Genomic DNA, 24,730 nt, shown 5'->3' on the forward strand with positions numbered 1-24,730 from the left:
CAGACTTCCATATCACAGTGTAATTTCAATCCTCAATCTGTTGGAAGGAGAGCAGAGATTGTTTGCATTTGGCCAATATTTTTATTCTTACAACTTAACACTGAGAATTAAGATGCTGTTTTTAACTTCAGCAACCAAATGCCTGAATCTGTGTCTTGTGCATTATGATTACATACATTTTTGTTTACATTAAGAAACAACTATTTCACTTTAATTACATTAATAAAGTAAAAATTACCTTTGTTTCTTTTGGCACTGCAACATCATCACAGGTCAAAAAAATATGTCTCTCAAACTGCTTCAGTGACTGGAAAAGAAGACAAAATGTAGAATGATTTTATATGCTTAATATTATTTTCACAATCATAAAGCAATGTTTGTAACTTAAATTTAAAAAAAAAAATCCAATCCTCTATGTGGATATAAATCAGTTATCTACAAACTAAGATACCTAAGCAATAATGCAAAAACATTTCTGGAAGATGAAATTTTTTAAAATCTTCTAAAGAGTTTTTATCTTCAAAAGAACAGAAAATGTTATATGACCTAAAAACATCATCATAAACAAATACTAATATTTATTATGTAATCGTTCATCTCCTATATAAAAATGTGGTACAGGTAACCCTCGTATAATGCAGTATTTATACAACGTGGTTTACAAATTGTAGTATCCCTTGTTCAACGCGGTTTTGATATAATGTGGTCTACAATTTCTAGTAACCCTTTATTTTTTTTTTCATATATTTTTCACCACAGGCCTTAAAATCAAATTTTATCTCCATTATATTTGTGTCTGCCTGTATCACTCAAGTAGTTAAAAGTATCGAATTTTGTTTTATTGTATCCCTGAATAAGATACTGTACAGAGGCTTTTGCAGTCTGTGTCATTCTCAACAAATAATGCAATTAGAGACAGATGGAATAAAAACGGCACTAACTAATAAATCACATGTCCCCTCTCACAGAAACTATGCTGTATAGATTTAAACAAAACCATATGTTGCACTGAAACAAAGTATCTAACTAAAAACTATTGTCCAATTTTTCAATTATGAAATAAGTGTTTGTTTTATTGCATTTGAAATTCTCGATGTCATTATGACAGATCACAAAGGCTAACTTAAAATAAAATTCTACCAAGAATTGAAACATGCCATATAATGAATGTATGAGTTTGCCTGCCACCTCAAACGTAAACAAGAAGCCATAAAATTCAACCAAGCGTTGAAACGCTTGTGTGAGTTGAGCCAGTCAGTAATGAGAAGTTCCGCTGGGACGATAAATGACACCCTGTTGTGAATGTGTTAAAACTAATAGTGAATGTTGTTATGACAGTTTCAGATGTTATGGAATTTGATTGAAGAGAATTAGCATTTCAATGTAATACTTGGGGTTGTCTTTGGGTAGCGCAATCTTTTGTTAATACCGCATCAATCATATGCACGTCTTTATAGCTGCTCTCTTGAGTAAAACCAAATTCAGCTTGTACATATTGTAATAATTAAAAAAAAAGTTGAATAATTTATAAGCTTATAAAAGGATATCACCTGTAAATCGTTGACATGCAGCAAAATTCTCGGATGTACCACAGGTTCGCAATTTAGGGTTTACTGTATAAAGTGTTTATTGTTGAAAATTGTCATCCTTTTCTGCCAGGAAAACGCATTTAAAATCATAAGTATGTTATTCTCAAGCTGAGCAGTTTATTTTCTGGTGAGTTACATACATATGTAATGCTTTTTTTTATGTAAAAGTTTATTTTATTGTAATGACCACTAAAACTGCAACAAAAGGGAAAAAAACCAACATTGAAGAGGAAATTCATTTCTCTCTAAGAAAAAATTAAAATCTTGGATCGGTTGAAAATTGGAGAAAAACCAGGAGCTGTTGCAAGGACTCTGAATTTAAATGAATCAACAATTCAAACAATCAAACAAAATGAACATAAAATCCGAGAAAGTGTTATTGCATGTCATTGGTAAGTGCAAAGCGTATTGCTCCTGTTTGCGATATTCTAATAGAAAAAAATGGAGAAATCTCTAATGATTTCAATAGGAGATTGCACTCAAAAGAAAATTCCTTTGAATGGACACCTTATTAAGCAAAAAGCTCTCAAAGTTTATAAACATTTAAAAGCACTTGATCAAGATTCTTCAGAAGAAATCTCTCAGCATGGATTTTGTGCCAGTAAAGATTGGTTCGAAAACTTTAAAAAGTGGTTTTCTTTGTATAATCTTAAAATCCAGGGAGATTTAGCAGAGGATGAAGCTGCCTGGAAATACCTAGCAGAACTTTTAAAAATCATTAAAGAAGGTGGTTATAGTGCAGACCGGGTGTTCAATGTGGATGAATCTAGATTATATTGAAAAAAAAAATGCCAAAATGCAACTATATTTCGAAAAAATGAAAGATCAGCTCCTGGATTCAAAGTTTCCAAAGATAGAATTTCTCTACTGTTTTGTAGTAATGCATCAAGTAATTACATGACAAAACCAATGTTTATTAACCGATCTGCAAATCCTCATGCGATGAAAGGGCTCGACAAGTCCACCCTGCCTGTTTATTGGCAGGCCAACAAAAAGGCATGGGTTACAGCTAGCATGTTTGAAAATTGGTTTTTCAAGTGTTTTGTACCCGATGTAGAAAGTTACACAAAGAAAAAGAATATGGACTTCAAAATTCTACTGATTTTAGATAACGCACCAGGCCACCCAACAAATTTAAGCCATCCGAATATTAAAATAACTTTTTTGCCACCTAATACTACTTCACTTATTCAACCACTCGACCAAGGAATTAAGTCATATTATATTTGGCGAACATTCCAATTAATTTTGGAAAAAATGGAATCTAATCCAAACAAGACACTGCCTCAAGCGTGGAAAGAGTTTTCAATATTGAACTGTGTGAAAATTATTTCTCTGTCCATTAAGGAATTACAACCCTCTACACTGAATGCTTGCTGAAATTTTACACTTCGATAAAGGATTAAACCAAGTATATAATTTCTTGGTATCTTTAATTTATAGTATAGCCAAGTTGAAAAACTTTCAACAACTGCCTTGTCGGCCTGGTTGACCGAGTGGTTAGCGTATCTGCTCTCCAGTCAAAAGGCTGCAGGTTCAAATCCTGCCATGGGAATGGATGTTCGTCCTTGTCGGTGTAGTTGGTGGGTTGAGTGGTGGAGACAGAGAGCTGTAGAGTAGGTGACCTCCCTCGATGAGTCTTTGGACTCCCTGGAAGTGTCAGCATTAATAATAATATACTAGAATTACAGCAACCTAGATTAAGGATTTTGTATTTTGGAAGGTATGGTAACCGGAAAACTATTCAAAGTTTGATATGACACACAAAAATTACTTAATACTTAATTAAAAACAGTCATGCAACATGCACACACATTCTTAGAGTGACAGTGGTAGAAAGAACCTTTAGTGTTATAAAACTAAATTACAACAAAATTTATAGTTTCATGCATGGACATGATTTTTATTAAGTTACTAAATTTTATATGAGGTAACAAAATAAATAAAAATACTTACTATGTGTTCAAAGATAGGATGCACTATATTACCATAGACAACTAGAGCTTTTCTGTCATTTCTAACATTTACATATGCTCCTAATATCTGAATTATATTATTTTCTTTTTCATCATCATCTACATTTTCTTTAGGTATAACAGTGAAAGTTGACTTTGGCTGTAAGGGTTTCTTGCACTTCCTAACAAAAAAAGTTAATAAATAAACTATATTATCATTAGAGCAATGTTTCCCAAAGTGTGATACATGCCCTTGGAGGTATGTGAAAGGTCTTTAGAAGATATGAAGCACTTATTTCAAAATTTTGATTTTATTATTGTCAGTGATTGTTTCAACATCCACGCATGCATCTACTGGAAGTTTATTTGCTTAATCTCAAAACAAAAAACAAAACTGTCCTCTTGACATGAAATTCCATCTATGGCTAAAAATAACTAACATAAAATTGATTTCACTAAACTAACTCACAAACTAATTAACCAACAGAAAAATTTCATGTCTCATTAACTTACTTTATTAATGAAAATTTAAATTTGTAATTTTTGTTCTGCTGTATGTATATTGGATTTGTACAACTAAAAACGTATTTAATAATTTAAAAAATTGTTTCATACGTTTTCAATTTATTATAATGCAAATGTTAAATTATTTGAATGAAATTATAATTTCTCCCAAATTGCCTTTTGCCTGAGTAAGGATTTGTCGATGTTACTTAAATTTTAAAAGGGGCAGGAACTTAAAGTTTGGGAAACAATGCATCAAAGGAAATAACAAAACCACAAAGCCAGTTTAATCCAAATCGCAAATAGCAACGATACTTTTACAATGATGCTAGTAACTTTACTCTGGATATTTTATCTGTGGTTTCTATGGTAGTACTGTTGCATTATGGTAATGGTTAGTTTAGTGGGATAACTGCTACACTTAACACCACTCATTTATGTATTCAATTAATATACAAATTATGCCATGTATGTACTACAGTAGCAAACTAATTAATCTGAACAGTCACATTTTAATAAAAATTTTAATTTCGCAAGAAAATAAGTACAAAAATTAAACTCCCAACGATACCTAATAATCTATAGGTGCTCCTCTGTTCCTAATAAGTTCATCTTATTAGGAACAGAGTTCATAATAAGACCACCTTAAGCATATTAATTCACTTAGGAATGGACTCTACCAATGTAGAACACATTTTTCTTATTTCTGCATCTCAAAACCATATTTTTATAATGGAGTCTAGTAAGTTATCCTTTGCATCACAATTTAATTTTCTAAGTCTCTTTTTCATTATGGCACACACACATTTTCAATTAGGTTAATGTCAGGAGACTTACATATCCACTGAAGCAAGTGGATGTTGTGATTTTTGAGGAACTCTACCACTTTTTTTTTTTTTTTTTTGAAGTGTGGCACAGAGCAAGATCTTGTTAGAAGATGAGTTCTTGGTCTTTCACGAGCACCAAGGATAACTTCAGTACAGTGATGAAGCAACTCTCATTAAGTATAGTGAGGATTGCTACATCAATTGAAAGTAAATAAGGAAGGCGTTTGCATTTTTGTGAAGTGTTGATTACCTAATTTTGCAAAAATTTAAACTGCGTGATGACCACGCTGATGACCCCACCCTGAAAAAAAAAACAACTTGTTATAAAATCTAAAGAAATAACTGCTGGATGGACTAAATGGCAAATGTCCTAAGGATTTGAAAATTGGATTGTGGAACGTACTTTCTCTTTACCAATCTGGAGCTTTAAAAATGCTGTGGAGAAATTGGATTAATACAGGATACTTGTTACAGCTATACAAGAAATGAGATGGACAGCAGAGAGGATTATGGAAAAGAAAAATCATATTTTTTATACCTGCCAAAAGAAAGATCACATGTTTGGAACAGGTTTCATTGTAAACAAGAGGATAAAACATCTTATCATGGACTTCAAAGCAGACTCACTAGTATGTGTAAGTTATGAATTAAAGGAAAGTTTTTAATTACAGTTTTAACTGAAGAAAAGAAGGATATCTGAAAAATTGTTTTATGATGAATTAGATAAGATCTATGGGGAATGTCCAAAGAGGGATGTTAAAATTATTATAGGTGATTTAAATGCCAAGATAGAGAAAGAGGATACACAAAGGCAAACCATTGGGAAATATAGTTTACATAATGAGACTAATGATAATGAGAATAGATTGATCAACTTTGCTTCTTTGAAAAATATGGTTATTGGTAGTACAATGTTTAATCATAAAGATATTCATAAAATGACCTGGAAGTCTCCTGATGGAGGATTATTATAACCAAATTGATCATCTTTTAATAGATGCAAGACATATCCAATTTGATGGATGTTATTTGATGGAACCTACAGAGGAGCAAATATTGATTCTGATCACTAATTGATTAGATCAAAGAGTAGAAGTAAAATCTCTAACACAAGGAAGATATATGAGTCCCATGCTAGAAAGCTTAATAAGGAAAGATTGAAGAAATTAAAAGTTAAAGCCAAATACGGTGAGAGAATCAGTGAAAACCTGTTTGGTCTAACCATTGGTGAGTGTTAACGAAGCTTGGGATGTTCTTAGGGATGTCATAGTAACAACAGTAGGCATGGCATTAGGAAAAGTCAGTAGAGCTAAGTATAGCCATTAGTTTGATGCAGCATGTGAACATGTGACTGTATTAAAAAATGAGGTATATAAAGTAATGCAACAATATTTCTCCACTCGTAAAGCTGTGGAGGAATATTGTTTGGCTAGAAATGAAGAAAAAGAAGAAGATGATATGGAAAAGCACCAAGATCTAGATGTTGAACCAGTATCAACAGATGCAGAAGTGGAGGCAGCTATTAAAAACCCTAACAATAAGGCTCCAGAAATCTCAGTACTGATATAATTTTTACAATTAACTCCTGATCCCAAGTATATAAAACTATTACAATTTCAAATTTATAGGAACCAGTTTCAATTTGAGAAGGATTATTATCACAAATCTTTCTAGTTACTGGCATATACTTTGCCAGTAACTAGAAAGGGTACAAATAGAATTAATTAAAAGTACAGGTACAGAATGCTTCAAGCAGCTGTATCAACTTATCAACAAAATCTGGATTAATGAAACAATTCCAGACAAATGGAATCTGAGCATCATATGCCCCCTCCATAAGAAAGGTTATGTAATGATATGTTCTAACTAGAGAGGAATTAATTTACTATGTACAACTTATAAAATTTTCTCTAACATTCTATTGAAGAGACTTTATCCCTATGTAGAGAATGTCATTGATGTTTATCAGTGTGGATTCCATCAAAGAAGATCTACAAATGTTCAGATTTTTAATATCTGCCAATTATTTGAAAAATGTAATGAATTTGAAATTGAAACACGCTACCTTTTCATTAGATTTTAGAGTTGCATATGATAGCATAAATAGATCTTACTTATTTACTGCAATGGAGGAAATACAGATTCCATGAAAACTTATTGCTTTAGTTAAAGCTACAATGAGAAATACTCATTGTCAGATCAAAATTCAGAACATGTTGTCTGATCCAATATACATAAAAAATGGCATTCGACAAGGGGATGGCTTAGCTTGCTTACTGTTTAACATAACACTTGAAAAGGTTTTCAGAGATGCTGGCATTAATACAAGAGGAACTATTTTCTACAAGTCAGTGCAAATTATGGCACATGCAGACAATATTGATATTATAGGAAGAACACAAAAGCAATGAAAGAAACTTTCACCAGTTTAGAAAAGGCAGCAAAGAAGATGAATTTGCAGATTAACCAAGAAAAAACAAAGTATATGCCAGTAACTAGAAAGATTTGTGATAATAATCCTTCTCAAATTGAAACTGGTTCCTATAAATTTAAAATTGTAATAGTTTTATATAATTGGGATTAGAAGTTAATTGTAAAAATGATATCAGTACTGAGATGTATTCTTTTCACAAATAGATGCTTTTGTGGACTTAGAAAACACCAAAAGTCACATCTGATCTCAAGAAAAACAAAGATAATGATGTACAAAGTACTTGTAAGACCAGTTTTAACCTATGCCTCTGAAAACTGGGTATTATCAATGGCAGAGTTCTCAGATATATTTTTGGAGCAGTACGAGAGAATGGTGTGTGAAGGAAAAGATTTAACCATGAACTGTACAGATTATTTAATGAGCCAGACATTATTAAGTACATAAAAATAAATAGATTAAGTTGGGCTGGACACATTATATGCATGAATAGTAACAGAATAGTTAAGGAGATATTTAATACTAAAGGAAAAAGAAAAATTGGAAGACCTAAATTAAGATTGGAAGATGGAGTGATGCAAGACATTGAGGTTTTAGGAGTAAAAAATTGGAGGAGTTTTGCATTGAATAAGGAATGTTGGCAGAAGTTTCTGAAGAAGGACAGGGCCCACGTAGGGCTGTCGAGCCAATGATGATGATGAAAACAAGATGTTTAGTCTGGTAGATGTGATTAATTATATGTCAAAATCCAATAATAGAATGAGTCAGATAATGAATGATTTCAATATTTTGGATAAGAAAAATCTCTGTTTCCATCAATAGTTATTTATGTAATATTGTTTAAATGTATATACTTTTTATTTGGTCTCGAGTAAGTGATTTTCCAGATTCTAAAAGAAATAGTTACAAGTCATTGCACCAATTGGAATTGAACCCTTGTGTAAATACTAAACACTTGGAGTAAAAATCACTTTATATAGATGAAATAAAAAAACAATCTTCAATTAAATTAAACAAATTTGCCTCCAATAATAAAATCAAACTGAACACTTAGAAGTACACTTCTAACACCTCCAATTAGTACAGGTAATGGTATTGAAGAGGGATAATGAAATTCTCCCCATCTAAAGACATTCACAAATATCCATGACTGCAATAAGATTTGAACCCACGAAAATGGCTGGTGGACAGATGCTTTATCTTTTTGGCCAAAAGGCTGCCACTGCCTGTGTCAGTCATTTAAATTAAACAAATTCGACTCCAGTAATAACATCAAACTTCAAATATGAAAAAATCCTAAGTGGCAGGAAAGCATTATCTCTGCAATGAAACTCATAAGCATGCAAAAACCACCTCAGTCCAAACAGCTCTCACATAATAAAATGCAAAAAAGTGCAAGATTTATGGTGACTGCCTTGAGAGCCATTAAAATCGCGAGCACCAAGGATAACTTCAGTACAGTGATGAAGCAACTCTCATTAAGTAAGTGAGGGTTGCTACATTGATTGGAAGTAAATAAGGAAGGTGTTTGCATTTTTGTGAAGTGTTGATTATCTAATTTTGCAAAAATTTAAACTCCATGATAATTTTAACTGTCATAAATATAAAGTTTCATCAAAATCAATTCATGTTCATTGTTTAATTATATTTGGTTATTCAAACATATAATTAAAATGAAATATATATTGATCTTTAATTGACCATGATTTATAAACATCTAATGCCAACAAGTTTTGCCAACAGGGCTGTCCGGCTTCTTCAGGGCTTATAACAGTAAGAGAAAAAAAAAATCAAAGTTGCTAGTACAGAGAAAATGGAGTAACACTATCATATAAATTAAAACAAAACGAGTAACATTACATGCATAGAGTGTGTTAGTCACTGTTATGAGTGCACGCTCTGTAGTTTAAGCAAAATTAAATTCTAGCAGACTGAGTGATCTTATTAAGGTTTTCCATATGTCAGCTATTATCATTCCCTGGTTTCTGTTAAGACTTTCTCCAGAACAGAGAACTACAATGGCTTTCTTGAAATTTCTGCAATGGAAATCTTCTTCTAGGTAAGACATGGAGCTGCTGTCCCAATCAATGATATGGTTAGTAATTGCAAAATGATGGGCTAGACCTAAGTTGTCGGTTCTGTTGTTATTAACATCTCCTATATGTTCTTTTTTTGGGGATTTCGAGAATCTTGTTGATTAAATTTTGTTGATCTTGTTGACCACAAACACATGGAATGTTGTACACTCCAGCATGTTTGAAAAAAAGCATTAATGTCTTTTGGCAATCTTAAAACGTGACGGACAGTCTTGACCGGTTTGAACACAACTCTGATGTTGAAAGCTTTAAAAAGTTTTGCGATCTTTTTCGATACTATACCTGTACAGTGTCAAAAATATCTATATATATGTATATATGTGTGTATGTATGAAAATGTCTATACATATACTCAAAAATAGAGCCACGAACATCATATCAGAAGAAAAAGAACTGTATGATGAACTTACTCATATATCAGAGACATGAATAAAAAATGGCTATCCAAGGAATTTAATCAACAAGCTTCTTCATAGCAACCCTCCACAACAACATCAACAACCTACCATCAGTCAATACAGTTCATCCATAGTTATTCCTTATGTAGGTACAGTATCGAAAAAGATCACAAAACTTTTTAAACCTTCCTTTCAACATCAGAGTTGAGTTCAAACCGGTCAAGACTGTCCATCACGTTTTAAGATTGCCAAAAGACATCAATGCTTTTTTCAAATATGCTGGAGTGTACAACATTCCATGTGTTTGTGGTCTAAACTATATAGGACAGATGTCGAGAAGCCTTGAAATCCGAAAAAAAAAAAAAAAAAGAATATACAGGAGATGTTAATAACAACTCAGGTCTAGCCTATCATTTCGCGATTACTAACCATATCATTGACTGGGACAGCAGCTCCATGCCTTACCTAGAGGAAGATTTCCGTTGTAGAAATTTCAAGGAAGCCGTTGTAGTCCTCCGTTCTGGAGAAAATCTTAACAGAAACCAGGGAATGATATTAGCTGACATATGGAAAACCTTAATAAGATCACTCAGTCTGCCAGAATTTAATTTTGCTCAAAACTACAGAGCATGCTCTCATAACAGTGACTAACACAACATGCTCTATGCATGTAATGTTACAAGGTCTGTTTTAATTTTTAATTTATATGATAGTGTTACTACATTTTCTCTGTACTAGCCAATTTGAGTTTTTTTCTCTTACCGTTATAAGCCCTGAAGAAGCTGGACAGCCCCGTCGGTGAAACTTGTTGGCATTAGATATTTAAAAATCATGGTCAATTAAAGATCAATATATATTTCATTTTAAAATCAATTCATCTCTTCTAGAGATGTAGAATAATGAACACCCAAAACAAAGCTAACACAGCTTGCTTGCTTTATCTAAAAATGCTATGAAAAAAGTATGAAACATTAAATATAATTAGTTTAAAATATTTATTTACAGAATTTTTACTCAATTTGCTCCATGGCATTGTCACAGAAGCATGGGCTAATCATAATCATTAATTTCCTGTAGGGTTTATACAAAAATAAATAAATAAATAAATATATATATATATATATATATATATATATAAATTATTTTAAATGCCTGATACCGAGAGATAAAGAGATGACATGGTTTATTTAAAAGGATACTTTTTATATAAAGTATCTTTTTAAATAAAATATGTCATCTCTTTATCTCTCGGTATCAGTCATTTAAAATAATTTATAATATTTTCTACCGAGTAAAAATGAATAATCACAATAAGGGTCAAAGCTGTATAACTGAGAGGAGACCTCCACATAGCCTTTAAAGGAATGCGGAGAACCGACCAGGGCTTCTGACCTAATGTCCAATCCTCACCTTCTCATGGTGCACCCTGTTGGGTATCTACTTTGATACTGAACGAACGAGGATGGGCTGGCAATTTGGGATTTAGCCGACCAAATTGTATTCTTATTGGTTAAACCAAAATAAAAAATGATGGTACAACATGACAAAATTTCATGCCGGCTGGGGCATCGCCCGGTTAAACAAGGCCCCCGTTGTTTTCGCCAGGGAACCAGGGCGAACAGCGAAAAGTCAGCTACTGGAACAAATCTGAAAACAAACCCCAACTCAACATCACCAGAGTTAAAGATCGGTACTATCAACGTAAGAAGCCTGAATGGCAAAGAAATGGAGCTAGCTGAGGAATTAGATAAGTACCAGATCGACATAATAGGGGTGACTGAAACAAAAAAGACCAAAACTGGTGAGATCTTTCTGAGCAATAAATACAAAATGTTATATTCAGGCAATGACAATCAAGGAAAAGAAGGAGTAGCCATAGTATTCAACACAAAATACGAGGCTAATCTTCTTGAATGGCAGTCAGTCTCAAGTAGAGTAATGTGGGCAAATATGAGAATGGGGAACTGGACAATGAGACTTATTTGTGCCTATGGTCCCACAGAAGGTTCTACTAAGGTAGAAGTGGAGGAATTTTTTGAGGCTTTAGAAAAAGCAACTGACACAATGAAAAAGGAAAAGTTGATCCTTGTTGGGGATCTAAATAGTAGAGTAGGAAATGATTGTGAGACATACAAAAATATTTTGGGAAAATTTGGAGAAAAGAGCAAAGCTAATAATAATGGCAAATATCTGGTGGATTTCTGCTCAGGACATGGACTGGTTATTACTAACACCATGTTCCAACATAAAAATGTGCACAAATTCACATGGAGAGAAGAGGCTAGGAATAAGAAAAGTCTCATTGACTATGTTATTGTTGATAGTGATGTTTTCTCCCTGGTGCAGGACACCAGAGTGTACAGAGGATTTGAAATTGGAAGTGATCACTATTTAGTCTTGAGCAGGATAAAATTGAATTTCATGTCGAAAAGAATAACATGTAAGAAAGTTTTAAAGCGAATAAAAGTTGAGCAGCTCTCAGATGTGAACTGTAGACTAAAATACAGAAATATTATTGAAAAGAAAATGAAAGAGTTTGAGAACAGGAATCAAACCTTGGAGATTCAGTGGCAAACTCTGAAGGAAACATTGATTGATTCTGCCAGAGAGGCGTGTGGTGAGGTTGTGTGCAAGGATAGAAAAATCAGAACTCCCTGGTGGACACAGGAAGTTAAAGAGGCAGTGAAGGAAAAGAAGAAAGCATATCAAAGGTTCCTGGCAAATAAGTCAGCTTTTACTCTTACAGAATACAGAGACAAATGTAAGAAAGCTAAACAGTGTGTAAAACTAGCTAAACAAAAGTCATGGGAGGACTTTGGCAAGAATATAGAAAATAAATATCAAGAAGGTGGCAAAATATTCTGGAGGTTGTTGAAGAAGCTTAGGAATGGAGGAAAGAGTGCCGTAAAAGGAATTAGAGATGATAAAGGTGTAATGAAAACAGGAGAAAAAGATATCCTTGAAGTATGGAGTAATTACTTTGAAAAACTGCTAAATGAAACAAGCAGTGATGACAGCACAGTGATAAAAAACACTGACCAGGCATGCAGTGAGGAATACATATCCATACTTGAAGTAGAAAAAGCCATCAAAGGCTTGAAATGTGGAAAGGCAGCAGGAGTAGATGATATTCGACCAGAAATGCTGAAGTATGGTGGTATAAGAGTCTTACAGTGGCTGCACTGCATAGTTCAGAAAGCCTGGACAGAGGGACGAATTCCCAATGATTGGAGTAGAGCTCTCATAGTACCCATATATAAAAAGGGAAATAAAACTGAATGTGAGAATTACAGAGGTATTTCCCTACTGAGTGTTCCTGGCAAGATCTATGCAAGTATACTTGAGAAACGGTTGAGAAGAATTGTGGAAGAAAAGCTTGGTGAAGAACAAGCTGGATTCAGGCCAAATAGAGGCTGTCAGGATCAGATCTTCACTTACAACAAATAGTCGAGAAAGCATGGGAATATAACAAAGATCTGTATTTAAGTTTTGTCGATTTGGAAAAGGCATATGACAAGGTGCCAAGAGAGAAGCTATTCAATACGCTACAGTTATATGGTGTCAATGGGGCATTATATCAAGCAATACTTAGTCTTTATTTGAGTTGTGAGTCAGCAGTTAGAATTGAAGGAAGTACAGGAAGATGGTTTAATGTTAAATCTGGTGTGAGACAAGGATGTACATTATCCCCTCTGTTATTCATTATCTATATGGATCACATTATGAAGGAATGTGGTATTAAACCTGATATCAAAATTGGAGATGTTAATGTCAGCTCTTTGCTTTATGCGGATGATGTTATACTTCTAAATAAATCCGCTACAAGTCTGCAAGATTCTCTGACTAAATTGAATAGCTGTTGTAATAGATATGGTATGAAGGTCAGCAATAAAAAGACAAAGATAATGAAAATAGGCAGAATCATTGAAAATGTCAACTGTGTTGTGAATAGAGAACCTGTGGAACAAGTAAAACATTTCAGCTACTTAGGCACAATTTTTACTGAAGATGGTAAACTAAATATAGAAATAGACAACAGAATCAGCAAAGCTGGTATCGTGGGAAGTCAGTTGAATAAATTCATATGGAATAAGAAAGAAATTAGTCGGAACACTAAATTAGCTGTATACAAGACTGTGTTCAAACCAATTTTAACTTATGGATCTGAGAGCTGGGTCAGAAGTAAAACACTTGACCAAAGACTAGAGACCGCAGATATGAGAGTCCTGAGAAGGATTGGAGGCGTGAACAGATGGCATCAATGGCAATATCATATTAAAAATGAGGATATTAGGAAAGAACTTGACATTGTCAGCATCCAGGAATGCATTAGCAGAGCTAATCTCAGATGGTATGGTCACTTAAATAGAATGGGAGAGGAAAGATTAGCAAAACAAGTGTTCTCTGCCAGGTTGGCAGGAAAACGACCCAGAGGAAGACCAAGATATAGGTGGATTGATACGGTACAAAGTGCCTTAGACGATAGAAATATAAGATCTGATAATGTTGGAGTCTTGACAAGTAACAGACTGATTTGGAGGAAAATTGTAGATAGGAAGTTAGTAATGATGTAATTTTTTCATATAGTACTGTCATATCCTGTACACCCCTTGAGGGTACATGGCAGGAATTTGATGATGATGATGATATATATATATATATATATATATATATAATTAAAACAGTAAAAAAATTATACTTATTTTAAAATTTTTCAGTTTATTTAATATTTATGGAACTATAAAAATATAACAAAATAAAATATATTCTATACAAAACCAAATAAATAAAAAAAAAAAATAAAATTATCAAAATCTGTACAAAATATAAATTTTTATTTCATTTAATGTTTTTCTTCTGGAAATATGATTTCAAAAAAGATAAAATGTCCACTGAATGATTACTTAATCTTGTTCTTATTCTAGATACAAAATTGCCTGAAATAGAAAATACTCTCTCTCACTGGCTACCAAACTTGGTTTTATCATTTTTAGAGCATCAAATAATAAATCTAAATTCTTTGTTCTTTAATTAGTTGCCTCAAATACTGAAAATTCGGCCTTCAGTGTCTTCGGATTTGATATTATTTCTTCAGATTCCTCAAGTAACCTATGAAATGATTTTTCCATGGCTTCTTCTAGAGCATTTATCTGATTAATAGTTTCTCTGTATCTGATATATTCATCATCGGAATCTGTTTCTATACAAGAATTTGGATATATTCTAGACAATATTTTTTCTAGATAACTTAATAATATCGAGTTTTGAGGCTAGTGGAAATACACTAGATTTCTTTGTTGAAATGTTTCGGATTTTGCAAATATAGCAAAAGGGGTTATCAATCCAACTTGTATTCTTTCTCGAATTCGTACTTCTAAAGCATTTAATAATTTGGAACTAATTTCAGTCTTTAAATTTTTTTAGTTCATTTAACAGAAATTCAAATATGCCTTCACTTGTTAATAAATTGGCATCTTGCCACCTTAAGGCCTCAGCTGCTAGATGTACTAGTCCGAACACTTTAAGAAGCTCCATGATTTTATGAGAAGCACCAATCAAAGCTAAAACAACACATTCTTTTAATGTTATAAAACTTTCATTTATGGCCTCTAAACTATTCCATCTCATTTGGCAGTCAAGAATTAGACTTAATTCCTTTCCTTTTTCTTGTTTTACATAATTCTGAAGGATGCTATCTCTTAAGGGAGATTTTCTAAAAATTTGCAAATTTTTCAAATTGGGAAATTGATTGTTTGTAATTGACAGAGAACATAGGAAATCCACAGTCGTTATCTAGACCAAGAGAATTTTAAAAATCCTTGCCATAGTCATCTTCACACTCTACATTATCTTCCGATTCCTCACTTATAACATATACATCGGTTTCAAGTCAAACTGTGAATGTTTTTAATTAAATAAATAATTTTTACATATTATTTCTAGTATCTAAAACCAGTTTTTTTAAATTTAAAAACCAGTTTCCGAATTTTACAAATTTATCCAAAAAAAACTGGTTTTCAAAAACCGACAAACCCTAATTCCCTGATATGCACCTTAAGGAGAGGGGAGTGTACAAGATACAATGACAGAACTACATGAAATGTTTTATTACTAACTTCCTACTGACAATTTCCCTCCAAATTACTTTGCTATATGTCAAGACTTCAACACTGTCAGATCTTATATTTTGGTCTTCTAAGACACTTCTAACTGTATCCATCCATCTAGATTTTGATCTTCCTCTAGATCTTCTTCCTACCATCTTGACTGATCAGATCATAAATGCTAATCATAACCAGTCTAATTATAACAAGTTTCAGTAGGAGCTATAGATAAAAAAAAAAATATAAAATAAAAAAAGTGTAATGAGCAGTGCTGAGTAACACTATTTCCTTAAATGTAGTCCATCAAGACCTGGTAGTGTAATAATGCTTTGTCACTTTCCTGAGTCTAGTTTTTCTGTAAACAACTTGCTCTGATGATTTATCTTTTTCTAACTCTGTGAGCATAATGACAACATGATCTGTAAGCACAGACTATTCCAGTTCATGCTGTTTTCTTAAGATCCTGGCAGTTTTTCATTGTGGAAAATGGTGTTGCTTAATACTGTTCACCCATGTTTTATGTATACCTATTATTAAACCTCGTAAGGACCATAGTTATAATTACACAGTGCTGCTGAAATACTACTCATAATATTATTTCTACATTGTTTTGCTTTCAGTCTGCCTGTCATGAAGATATTCAACAGAATGAGTTAAATCTTTATGATTGAATAAGTAGTTTTACACAATAACTTGCACTTTGCTTATTGTATGTTAACTTATGTCAATTAAAAATAAGTACAGAAGAGAAAAGACTGAGATTTAGAATTGAATCACTCAACTAAGACACATACTGAATGATGCAGTTAGAAGTACCTTAATAAACAGACAAAAGTAAGAAAATATGAACTGGTAAAAACAGAACAATATGCTAATAGCAAACTAGTAATATTTACAGTTATTCATTTGTAGATAAAAATTTCAAATAGACTGCTAAACTGTAAACAGGCTGTGCCTCTGAACTGCACCTTTTATTATATTATTATTCCCTACCAAGCTTTCTATATACAGAACCTTTTAGTTAGTCAGTCATGGAGAGTAAGATAGTAATATTTACATATATGTTTATTTACATACATGTTTGCATAGATAATAATATTTATATACAATTTCATTATTTTTAGTGGTCGGTTAGAATGTTTCAGGTTTGTACCCATGATAATGCACTGACCTTATCTTGTGTTCATCGAAAGAATAAAGCTTGAGTTTATAAAAAAAAAAAAAATATATATATATATATATATGTGTGTGTGTAAATAAGATTTCTTTACCTTGGGAATAATGTATATTAGGGTTACCAAGTAATTTTATAAACTTGGTTATTTTACTCCTAATCCCAAGTAAGCAAACAGTTAAGTTTGCGTCTGAAACGTAGTTCAAGTCTAAAGGTGGTGCAACACCAGGGCAACTCATTGTAAAGGTGGGTAAAGCTCTGATCACTATTCTTAGTATTTTCCCTAATGTAAAGCACATCTCACTAAGAGATGTATACTGCAATACATTATGGGTGGGGTCACTATCCAGACCAGTTTCAACCTTTTTTGAAAAACCTTAGTATTTAGGGTTATCTAGCTACTCACTGAGGAGACCTCAGTGAGTAGCTAGATAACCCTAAATTCCTAATTCCAAGACCCTAAAGATCCTAAAGACCCTAATTCCAAGTAAACAAACAGTAAACTGTTTGTTTACTTGGAATTAGGAGTAAAATAACCAAGTTTATAAAATTACTTGGTAACCCTAATAACCCTAATATATATATATATATAAATATATATATATATCGATATATAACAAGACTAAATTGAATAACTGTTGTAATACATATGGTATGGTCAGCAATAAAAAGACAAAGACAATGAAAATAGGTAGAATCGTTGAAAATGTCAACTGTGTGACAATGAAAATAGGTAAAATCGTTGAAAATGTCAACTGTGTTGTGAATGGATAACCTGTGGAACAAGTAAAACATTTCAGCTACTTAGGTATGATTTTTAATGAAGATGGTAAATTAAATATGGAAATAGACAACAGAATCAACAAAGCTGGTATGGTAGGAAGTCAATTGAATAAATTCATATGGAATAAGAGAGAAATTAGTCAGAACACTAAATTAGCTGTATACAAGGCAGTGTTCAAACCAGTTTTAACTTATGGATCTGAGAGCTGGGTCAGAAGTAAAACACTTGACCAAAGACTAGAGACCGCAGATATGAGAGTCCTGAGAAAGATTAGAGGCGTGAACAGATGGCATCAATGGCAATATCATATTAAAAACAAGGATATTAGGAAAGAACTTGACATTGTCAGCATCCAGGAATGCGTTAGCAGAGCTAATCTCAGGTGGTATGGTCACTTAAACAGAATGGGCGAGGAAAGATTAGCAAAACAAGTGTTCTCTGCCAGGTTGGCAGGAAAACGACCTAAAGGAAGACCAAGATATAGGTGGATTGATACAAAGTGCCTTAGACGATAGAAATATAAGATCTGATAATGTTGGAGTCTTGACAAGTAACAGACTGATTTGGAGGAAAATTGTAGATAGGAAATTAGTAATGATGTAAATTTTTCATGTAGTACTATCATATCCTGTACACCCCTTAAGGGTACATGCCAGGAATTTGATGATGATGATATATATTTGTTGTAAACATAAATATATACAGAGTCCATCACAAAAATGTATACACACTTTGGCAAATGAAAAACCTGCAATACTACAATTTAGTATTGCAATACTAAATTTATACAGACATTGACTTTTACAATTACACTAGGTGCTCAAAGTGGTTATCATTAGCGTCCTGACACTAATTATTACGGCAAACTACTGCTTGGGCAACAATCCCACTGGACACTTTGACCAGTGGGATTGCTGCTCATGCTGTTTCAATTTCTTTCCAAAGGGCCACCAGCATAGCTGGTTTTCTATGATTCGCTACATCCTTTAGAATTCCCCCATAGGTACAAGTCCAAGGGTGTTAAATCAGGAGAATGCAGGAAGAACTCAACTGCACCTCTTCATCCTATCCATTGTCCCTACAAACTCTCATCAAGGTAAGCTCTCAAGTCTCGTGGTGGTGGAGCGCCATCTTGCTGGAAGAGAAATTGATCATTCCCATAAAGTGTATGAATGGCAGGTAAAATGGATGTGCATAGCATGTCTAGGTACACTTCACCAGTAACAGTATCTTCAAAGAAGAATGGTCCTATTAAACCCCTAGATGACAATCCAAACCAGACATTGAGTCCTGGTAAATTGACTGCCTTATCCACATGAATGCCTGGATTTTTTTTGAGCCCAGTAAACACAATTATGCCGATTCAAACTTCCTTACAAACTCCTCATCCACCATGTGTTGAAATTACTCACAACACTGCATTCTTCTTCGATCAGGATCATCTTCATTCATTGCATGTAACAATCTTGGGATGCTTTAAAAATGCACCGTATGCTTGCACTGCTAACTCTTGTGTCATGTGTACAATGTGTGGTATATTCTGTGGTGAGCGTGTAAACTGTTTCAACACCATAGTCTAGGAAGCAAGACTTATTGCTGTGCAAAGCCTAATGGATCCTCCCTTGTACACGGTAGTACCATGGGTCTCAAACTTATCACAAATACACGCAATTGTCAGGCATGTTGGAGGTTGTGTTGTAAACTCACGCCTCCGTTGTCGTTGAACTTCAACAACATTCTCAAATTTGAAATACCATTTTAAAATGGTCCTGCGTTCCTCAAATGACAATCATGCCTCGGACATTTTGTTTGAATGTCCTACTGGTCATGTATTCATGTATGCTAGTATTCAATTGAGTAACAACATCTTTTGAGAGATCATCATATTACACATTGCTACCATAGTTCGATCCAACTTCAAAAAAGTCCATAGATGACATCTATTAAAGTGTGTATACATTTTTTTGATGGACTCTGTATATAACAGATTCAACTCTGTATATTAATTCCCTTTATCTCTCTGAAGAAATCTGACATATGGGATATTTCTGATATTTCTATCATTCATATCACATATGTGACATATGTGATATGAATGATAAGACAGAAAGAGAAATATACTCAATAATAAGACAAATATACTCAAGTTTTGTATGATATTTGATGTTATCCCTCACGGTAAAATTGAAATCTGAGGGATAACATCAAATATCATACAAAACTTGAGTATATTTGTCTTATTATTGAATATATTTCTCTTTCTGTCTTATCATTCAAATTCCTTAGAATACAATAAAAGTTAAAGATATCACTCGACTAACATACATGCATGTCTTCTAGTAAACGTTTCCTTAATGCATCTTTGCTTCATTTTGCTGAAGTAGGAATGAAGACAGTTGCTCTGGCAATAGGAATACATTTAATTGAGCAGTTCCAAAAGCACTTCAAATAAAAGGAACTTTACTGCAGATTCTATCTTACTCCACAGAACATATACCACTTGTTTTTCATTAAGCTCATAACATTCTCACTAATATATGGAGGCTTGATGCATTATACTGCCCTTCAATTATTAACTTCATAGTTCCTCCTTGGAGAGTAGAGAAAGATGCATATAATAACTTTTCCGAGATCAGAGAATTTAACTTGGCAGCTTATTCCTCCTTGCTTGCTAATGTTTCCATTACCCAGTGACAGCCATTCTAAAAACTTAACATGCATGTCTGTTACTAAGAATCAAAGTGAAACCCTTGTGAAAACATAGCTGACATTCCTAGAGTGCTCACATACTGTAATAGCACACGGCTAAGGACACTACTATAAACAAATATACAATAATATATTGTACATGCAACATTATTTCTATGTAAATCCCCAAGGATTACAATATTAAGGTATGCAAAATGACTACTTAAATACATTTATTTCTGCTTTCGTTATGCAATTGCTTAACCACATGCCAGTTCCTATAATTGCATTAATAAATTATAACAAATATTTATCAGATAACAAAACAAACCTCTTAATGAAATTTATGCTCAGTATTATATATAAACAAAACAAATTAATAAGTAAATTATGAACTGTGAGGTTTTTCGAAAGGCTTAGTATTTCTTTTAATTTAATTTATTTATTATTATGTTTTTGAAAAAAAAAAATTAATCAAAACACATTACCTCCCTTTTAAATTCAACAAAATTATACTTCTTATGAATATAATTTCTAGACCTCAAAATTGCATTTGCCTATTTTCAATGGATTTATCAAAATTTGCATGACTTATCAATTGCTTGAGAAATCATTTGATGAATCCAAGAAATGCAAATGTAGATCTGAATATGGACAAAATTATTCATATCACTTTTATATGGGAAAGACCAATGTATCCAACTATGGAACAATCAATATCTCAGGAGTGGTGAAGATTTTGGAATAGTTCATTAGGACTCGCATTCAGAAATGGGTTGACAGAGAATCCCTACTTTGCAATGAACAGCATGGGTTTACTACGGCAAGGTCATGTCTGAGCAACTTGCTCACATTTTATATTACCATTGGTTAGACAAGGGGAATGGATATGCAATGATACTTTTGGATTTTACTAAGCTTTTTGACAGAATACAGCACGGAAGACTGTTGCATAAATTAGAGAACATGGGATTTGATTATAAACTGTTGGCATGGATAAGAAGATGGCTGACTGACATATCAAAAAGTCATATAAAGGAGGGGGGGGGAGGTGAATCTGCAAGATTCAAGGTAACCAGTAGCATGCCCAAGAATCAGTTTCCCCGGTCCATTCCTATTCAATTTGTACATTAATGACATTGGGAAGGATTTGACATGCAACATGCAGCTATTTGCTGCATGTTGAGCAAAGATAGATAAGGTAATCGGGATTGCTTCTGATATGCAGCACTTCCAGAATGATTTGAATAGGCTGGAATAGTGTGGTTTGAATAGGCGGGAATTGTGAGCAAGCACATGAAAACAGCTATCAGTTCAATGTTAATAAATCAAGAACTGGTATGACAGCTGGTGTGAATAGTATGGTCTCCATCAATGAGTTACTGACTCCCTGGAGGTTTCTCTTAATAATAATAACTTACTTTATTCAGCTCTTTAGATTTGTTATTTGTTTGTGTGGCGTCTTCATTAATGTTTCAAGACTGGTTAGCTTGATCAGCAGTATTTAAATTAAAATATGATGTAGGTTCTTTAATACCTTTTAAATCTTCATATACACATTTTATGATATTCTGACATTAGCTGATCTATATTATTTTCATGACCTGAATTGTTTCCATATTGTTTAATGGTGTTACGTAGTTTCTCTTGAGAGAACTTCTGTTTAGAGTTAGGCACATAACTATATGATATTTTAAACCATAATTCTCTGAAGAAGTATATTGACATCTAACCTATCTTATTTGATTCTTAGAAGAATCTTACCTGTTTCTATCTTCTTTGTTTTAATAACAACAATTACGTCAATCTGGTGCTCGTTCAATTCTGCAAATTCCATTTCTTTTCCATTGATGTATCTTATGTTGATGGTGGCAATCTTGAATTCTGCTGATGCTGAGTTGGAGCCTATTCCAGTGGTTGGCATTTCACTGTTCTGCCCTGGTTCTCTGACCAGGGCAAAACAGTGAAATGCAGTGTGCAGAAAATTGCAGTGTGCTTACATAATAACCAGGTGACACCCAAGCTGGTAGAAACTATTCATAAACAGTACAAATGAAGAAAGCTGCCTTCCATTATACATAAAGTAATTGTTTTACAATAAAAAAAAACTTTTTCACCTAGACTGTTCATTCCCTCCTCCCTCAAACATAGACACACTCTCATTTTGAACATTAATAGTGAAATGTCCATCTTCATTCTATTTTATCACTAAGACAGCACACAACTTCTTGTATTCGATGAATTTCATCACTCAATGTGACACTACTAGTCTGCTTATCATAAGTCTAAAGTGATGAAAAAGTTCCATGTTTGGTCTACTAAGAAAGCTTCCAGATTATACATTCATAATCATTACATAACTATAGAATCATAATCATCACATACACACACACAAATTAAATAAAAAATAAATAAAATAAATTTTAAGTGTAGCATTTACTATAATAACATAGCACGTTATTTCATATCAATGAAAGAAAGTTACTTCATGGTCTGGTGAACTCATGATCATATTAACTCAATTCTGCAACAATCACAGTAGATTCTAAACAGACCACTCATAGGTGAGTTAATAATCTTCTTTAATGAGTCTCTTGGACTTTACCATACATTTTTTGTAAGATTTTATGGCACGACCATTTGTGACATCCTCTAGCACATTACTCATAAAAAGCAAGCTCAGATATGTTATGTTACATTATCAAACATCATATACTTTTGGCTTATCTGTTCATTACAAGAAAACCACATATAAAATCATTTAATCCATATGACTAGAAATCTCATTTAAAAATTTTTAAACTGGAAAGTGAGACCAGTTTTCTATTGTCGACTACAAACAATGGAATATTTAATATAATATTGGTATGATATTTAAATAGAAATACATAACTTACCCATTTAGTCTGTGTTCAAATATATGAAGAATGCCTTCTTTTGTGACAGCTGTTATGGTAATATCCTGTTTAAAAATTAAAAAAAAAAAAAAAAATAATAATAATAATATATATATATATATATATATATAACAAAACAGTACATATTTTTGGACAGTATGAAAACAAACATCAACAGAATGCGACAGTGTTGGGCTTCATAGAACCAAAATGGTATGAAGTATGTTTTTGGAATTGTTTGCTGGAAATGTGGTATCATTTTCTGTAGCAAAGTCAATTCATATATAATGCTTTAATAGGTAGACTCTCTCTAAGTCCATAACTGTTATATGGTAATAAGTTCTTGTTTGTCTCTATATTCTAAATGCCAACTACTGAATATGATATCCTGGCTGCATCAAATTTATCTTTAATAGAATAAATGAAGTCCATCCATAACAAGAAAACATTCTTCCTGTAGACATGTAATGAGGTCCTGGACTGTTGTGGGACAGACATCCCTTGATCTCACCCGACATACCACTGAAGATGATGTTGCATGTTAGTTCAGGTAACGTGGGATTGCACATTGCAGACCTACCTGTAACATGCTCGGAACTCTGCATTCAATGTGCTGGACAATGAATGATGGTTTTTATTATCCTAGGTAGCACCTTATAGTCATGTTCGGTGAGTGTGGTGGGTCATCTGGTGTGGGTAGTACTTGCAGTTGAGTTCCTGTGCTTCATCTCAGTATGGTATCACTGATTATTGACCTGGGATGGCCCAATTTCCCAAACTGAGAAGCCTGCAACATGGCACCACCCATCACAACGTCTCTTTCAAACTCGGTCAGTTCCCTTCTCACAGCTATTTTACTGAACACAGTTGCACTGATTTGGCAGCATCATATTCTTCCAATTTATATTGGATACAAAAACATGACTCCTTACATGACATGATGCACACTGCCCATGAGGGATGTCCCTTGACTTCATTCCCAGCAATGTATGTACCAAAGGACTATCTTTCTTGTATATACACAAGAGGACTGCCAAAAGATCTGCATATTTGTTATGCATAGTTAGCCAGATTTTCACAATCGATGAATTAAATTTTACTGCCTTCATTTTATCACACAGCCAAGGTCAATTCAACTATGCAAGTCACAGAATAAGTATATAGGAGTTATATATCAACTATCACAATGCTTTCCTGCATACTATCACATCGCTTTAACAATTAATTCTGTAATATTCTAAAAGACTGTTAGTCATTATTTACTGATATTTCACTAAGTGATA

General features: G+C 33.2%; 1 protein-coding gene across 1 annotated transcript in view; it reads right to left on the bottom strand.

Annotated features, from left to right (window-relative positions):
* Positions 1-24,730, bottom strand: part of LOC150102719 (WD repeat-containing protein 43-like) — a 128,725-nt gene that overhangs the window by 14,375 nt on the left and 89,620 nt on the right. Inside the window, exons 7-9 of the mRNA XM_090398726.1 lie at positions 23,448-23,512; positions 3,546-3,726; positions 239-307 (exon numbers count right to left, since the gene is read on the bottom strand). Of these exons, the coding sequence (XP_090254852.1) occupies positions 239-307; positions 3,546-3,726; positions 23,448-23,512 (315 nt within the window). The remainder of the gene's footprint in view (positions 1-238; positions 308-3,545; positions 3,727-23,447; positions 23,513-24,730) is intronic.

This window comes from Typopeltis vanoorti, chromosome 10, assembly GCF_054136105.1.
Source record: "Typopeltis vanoorti isolate ZY-2024b chromosome 10, IOZ_Tvanoo_1.0, whole genome shotgun sequence".
In the NCBI taxonomy this organism is placed as follows: Eukaryota; Metazoa; Arthropoda; class Arachnida; order Uropygi; family Thelyphonidae; genus Typopeltis; species Typopeltis vanoorti.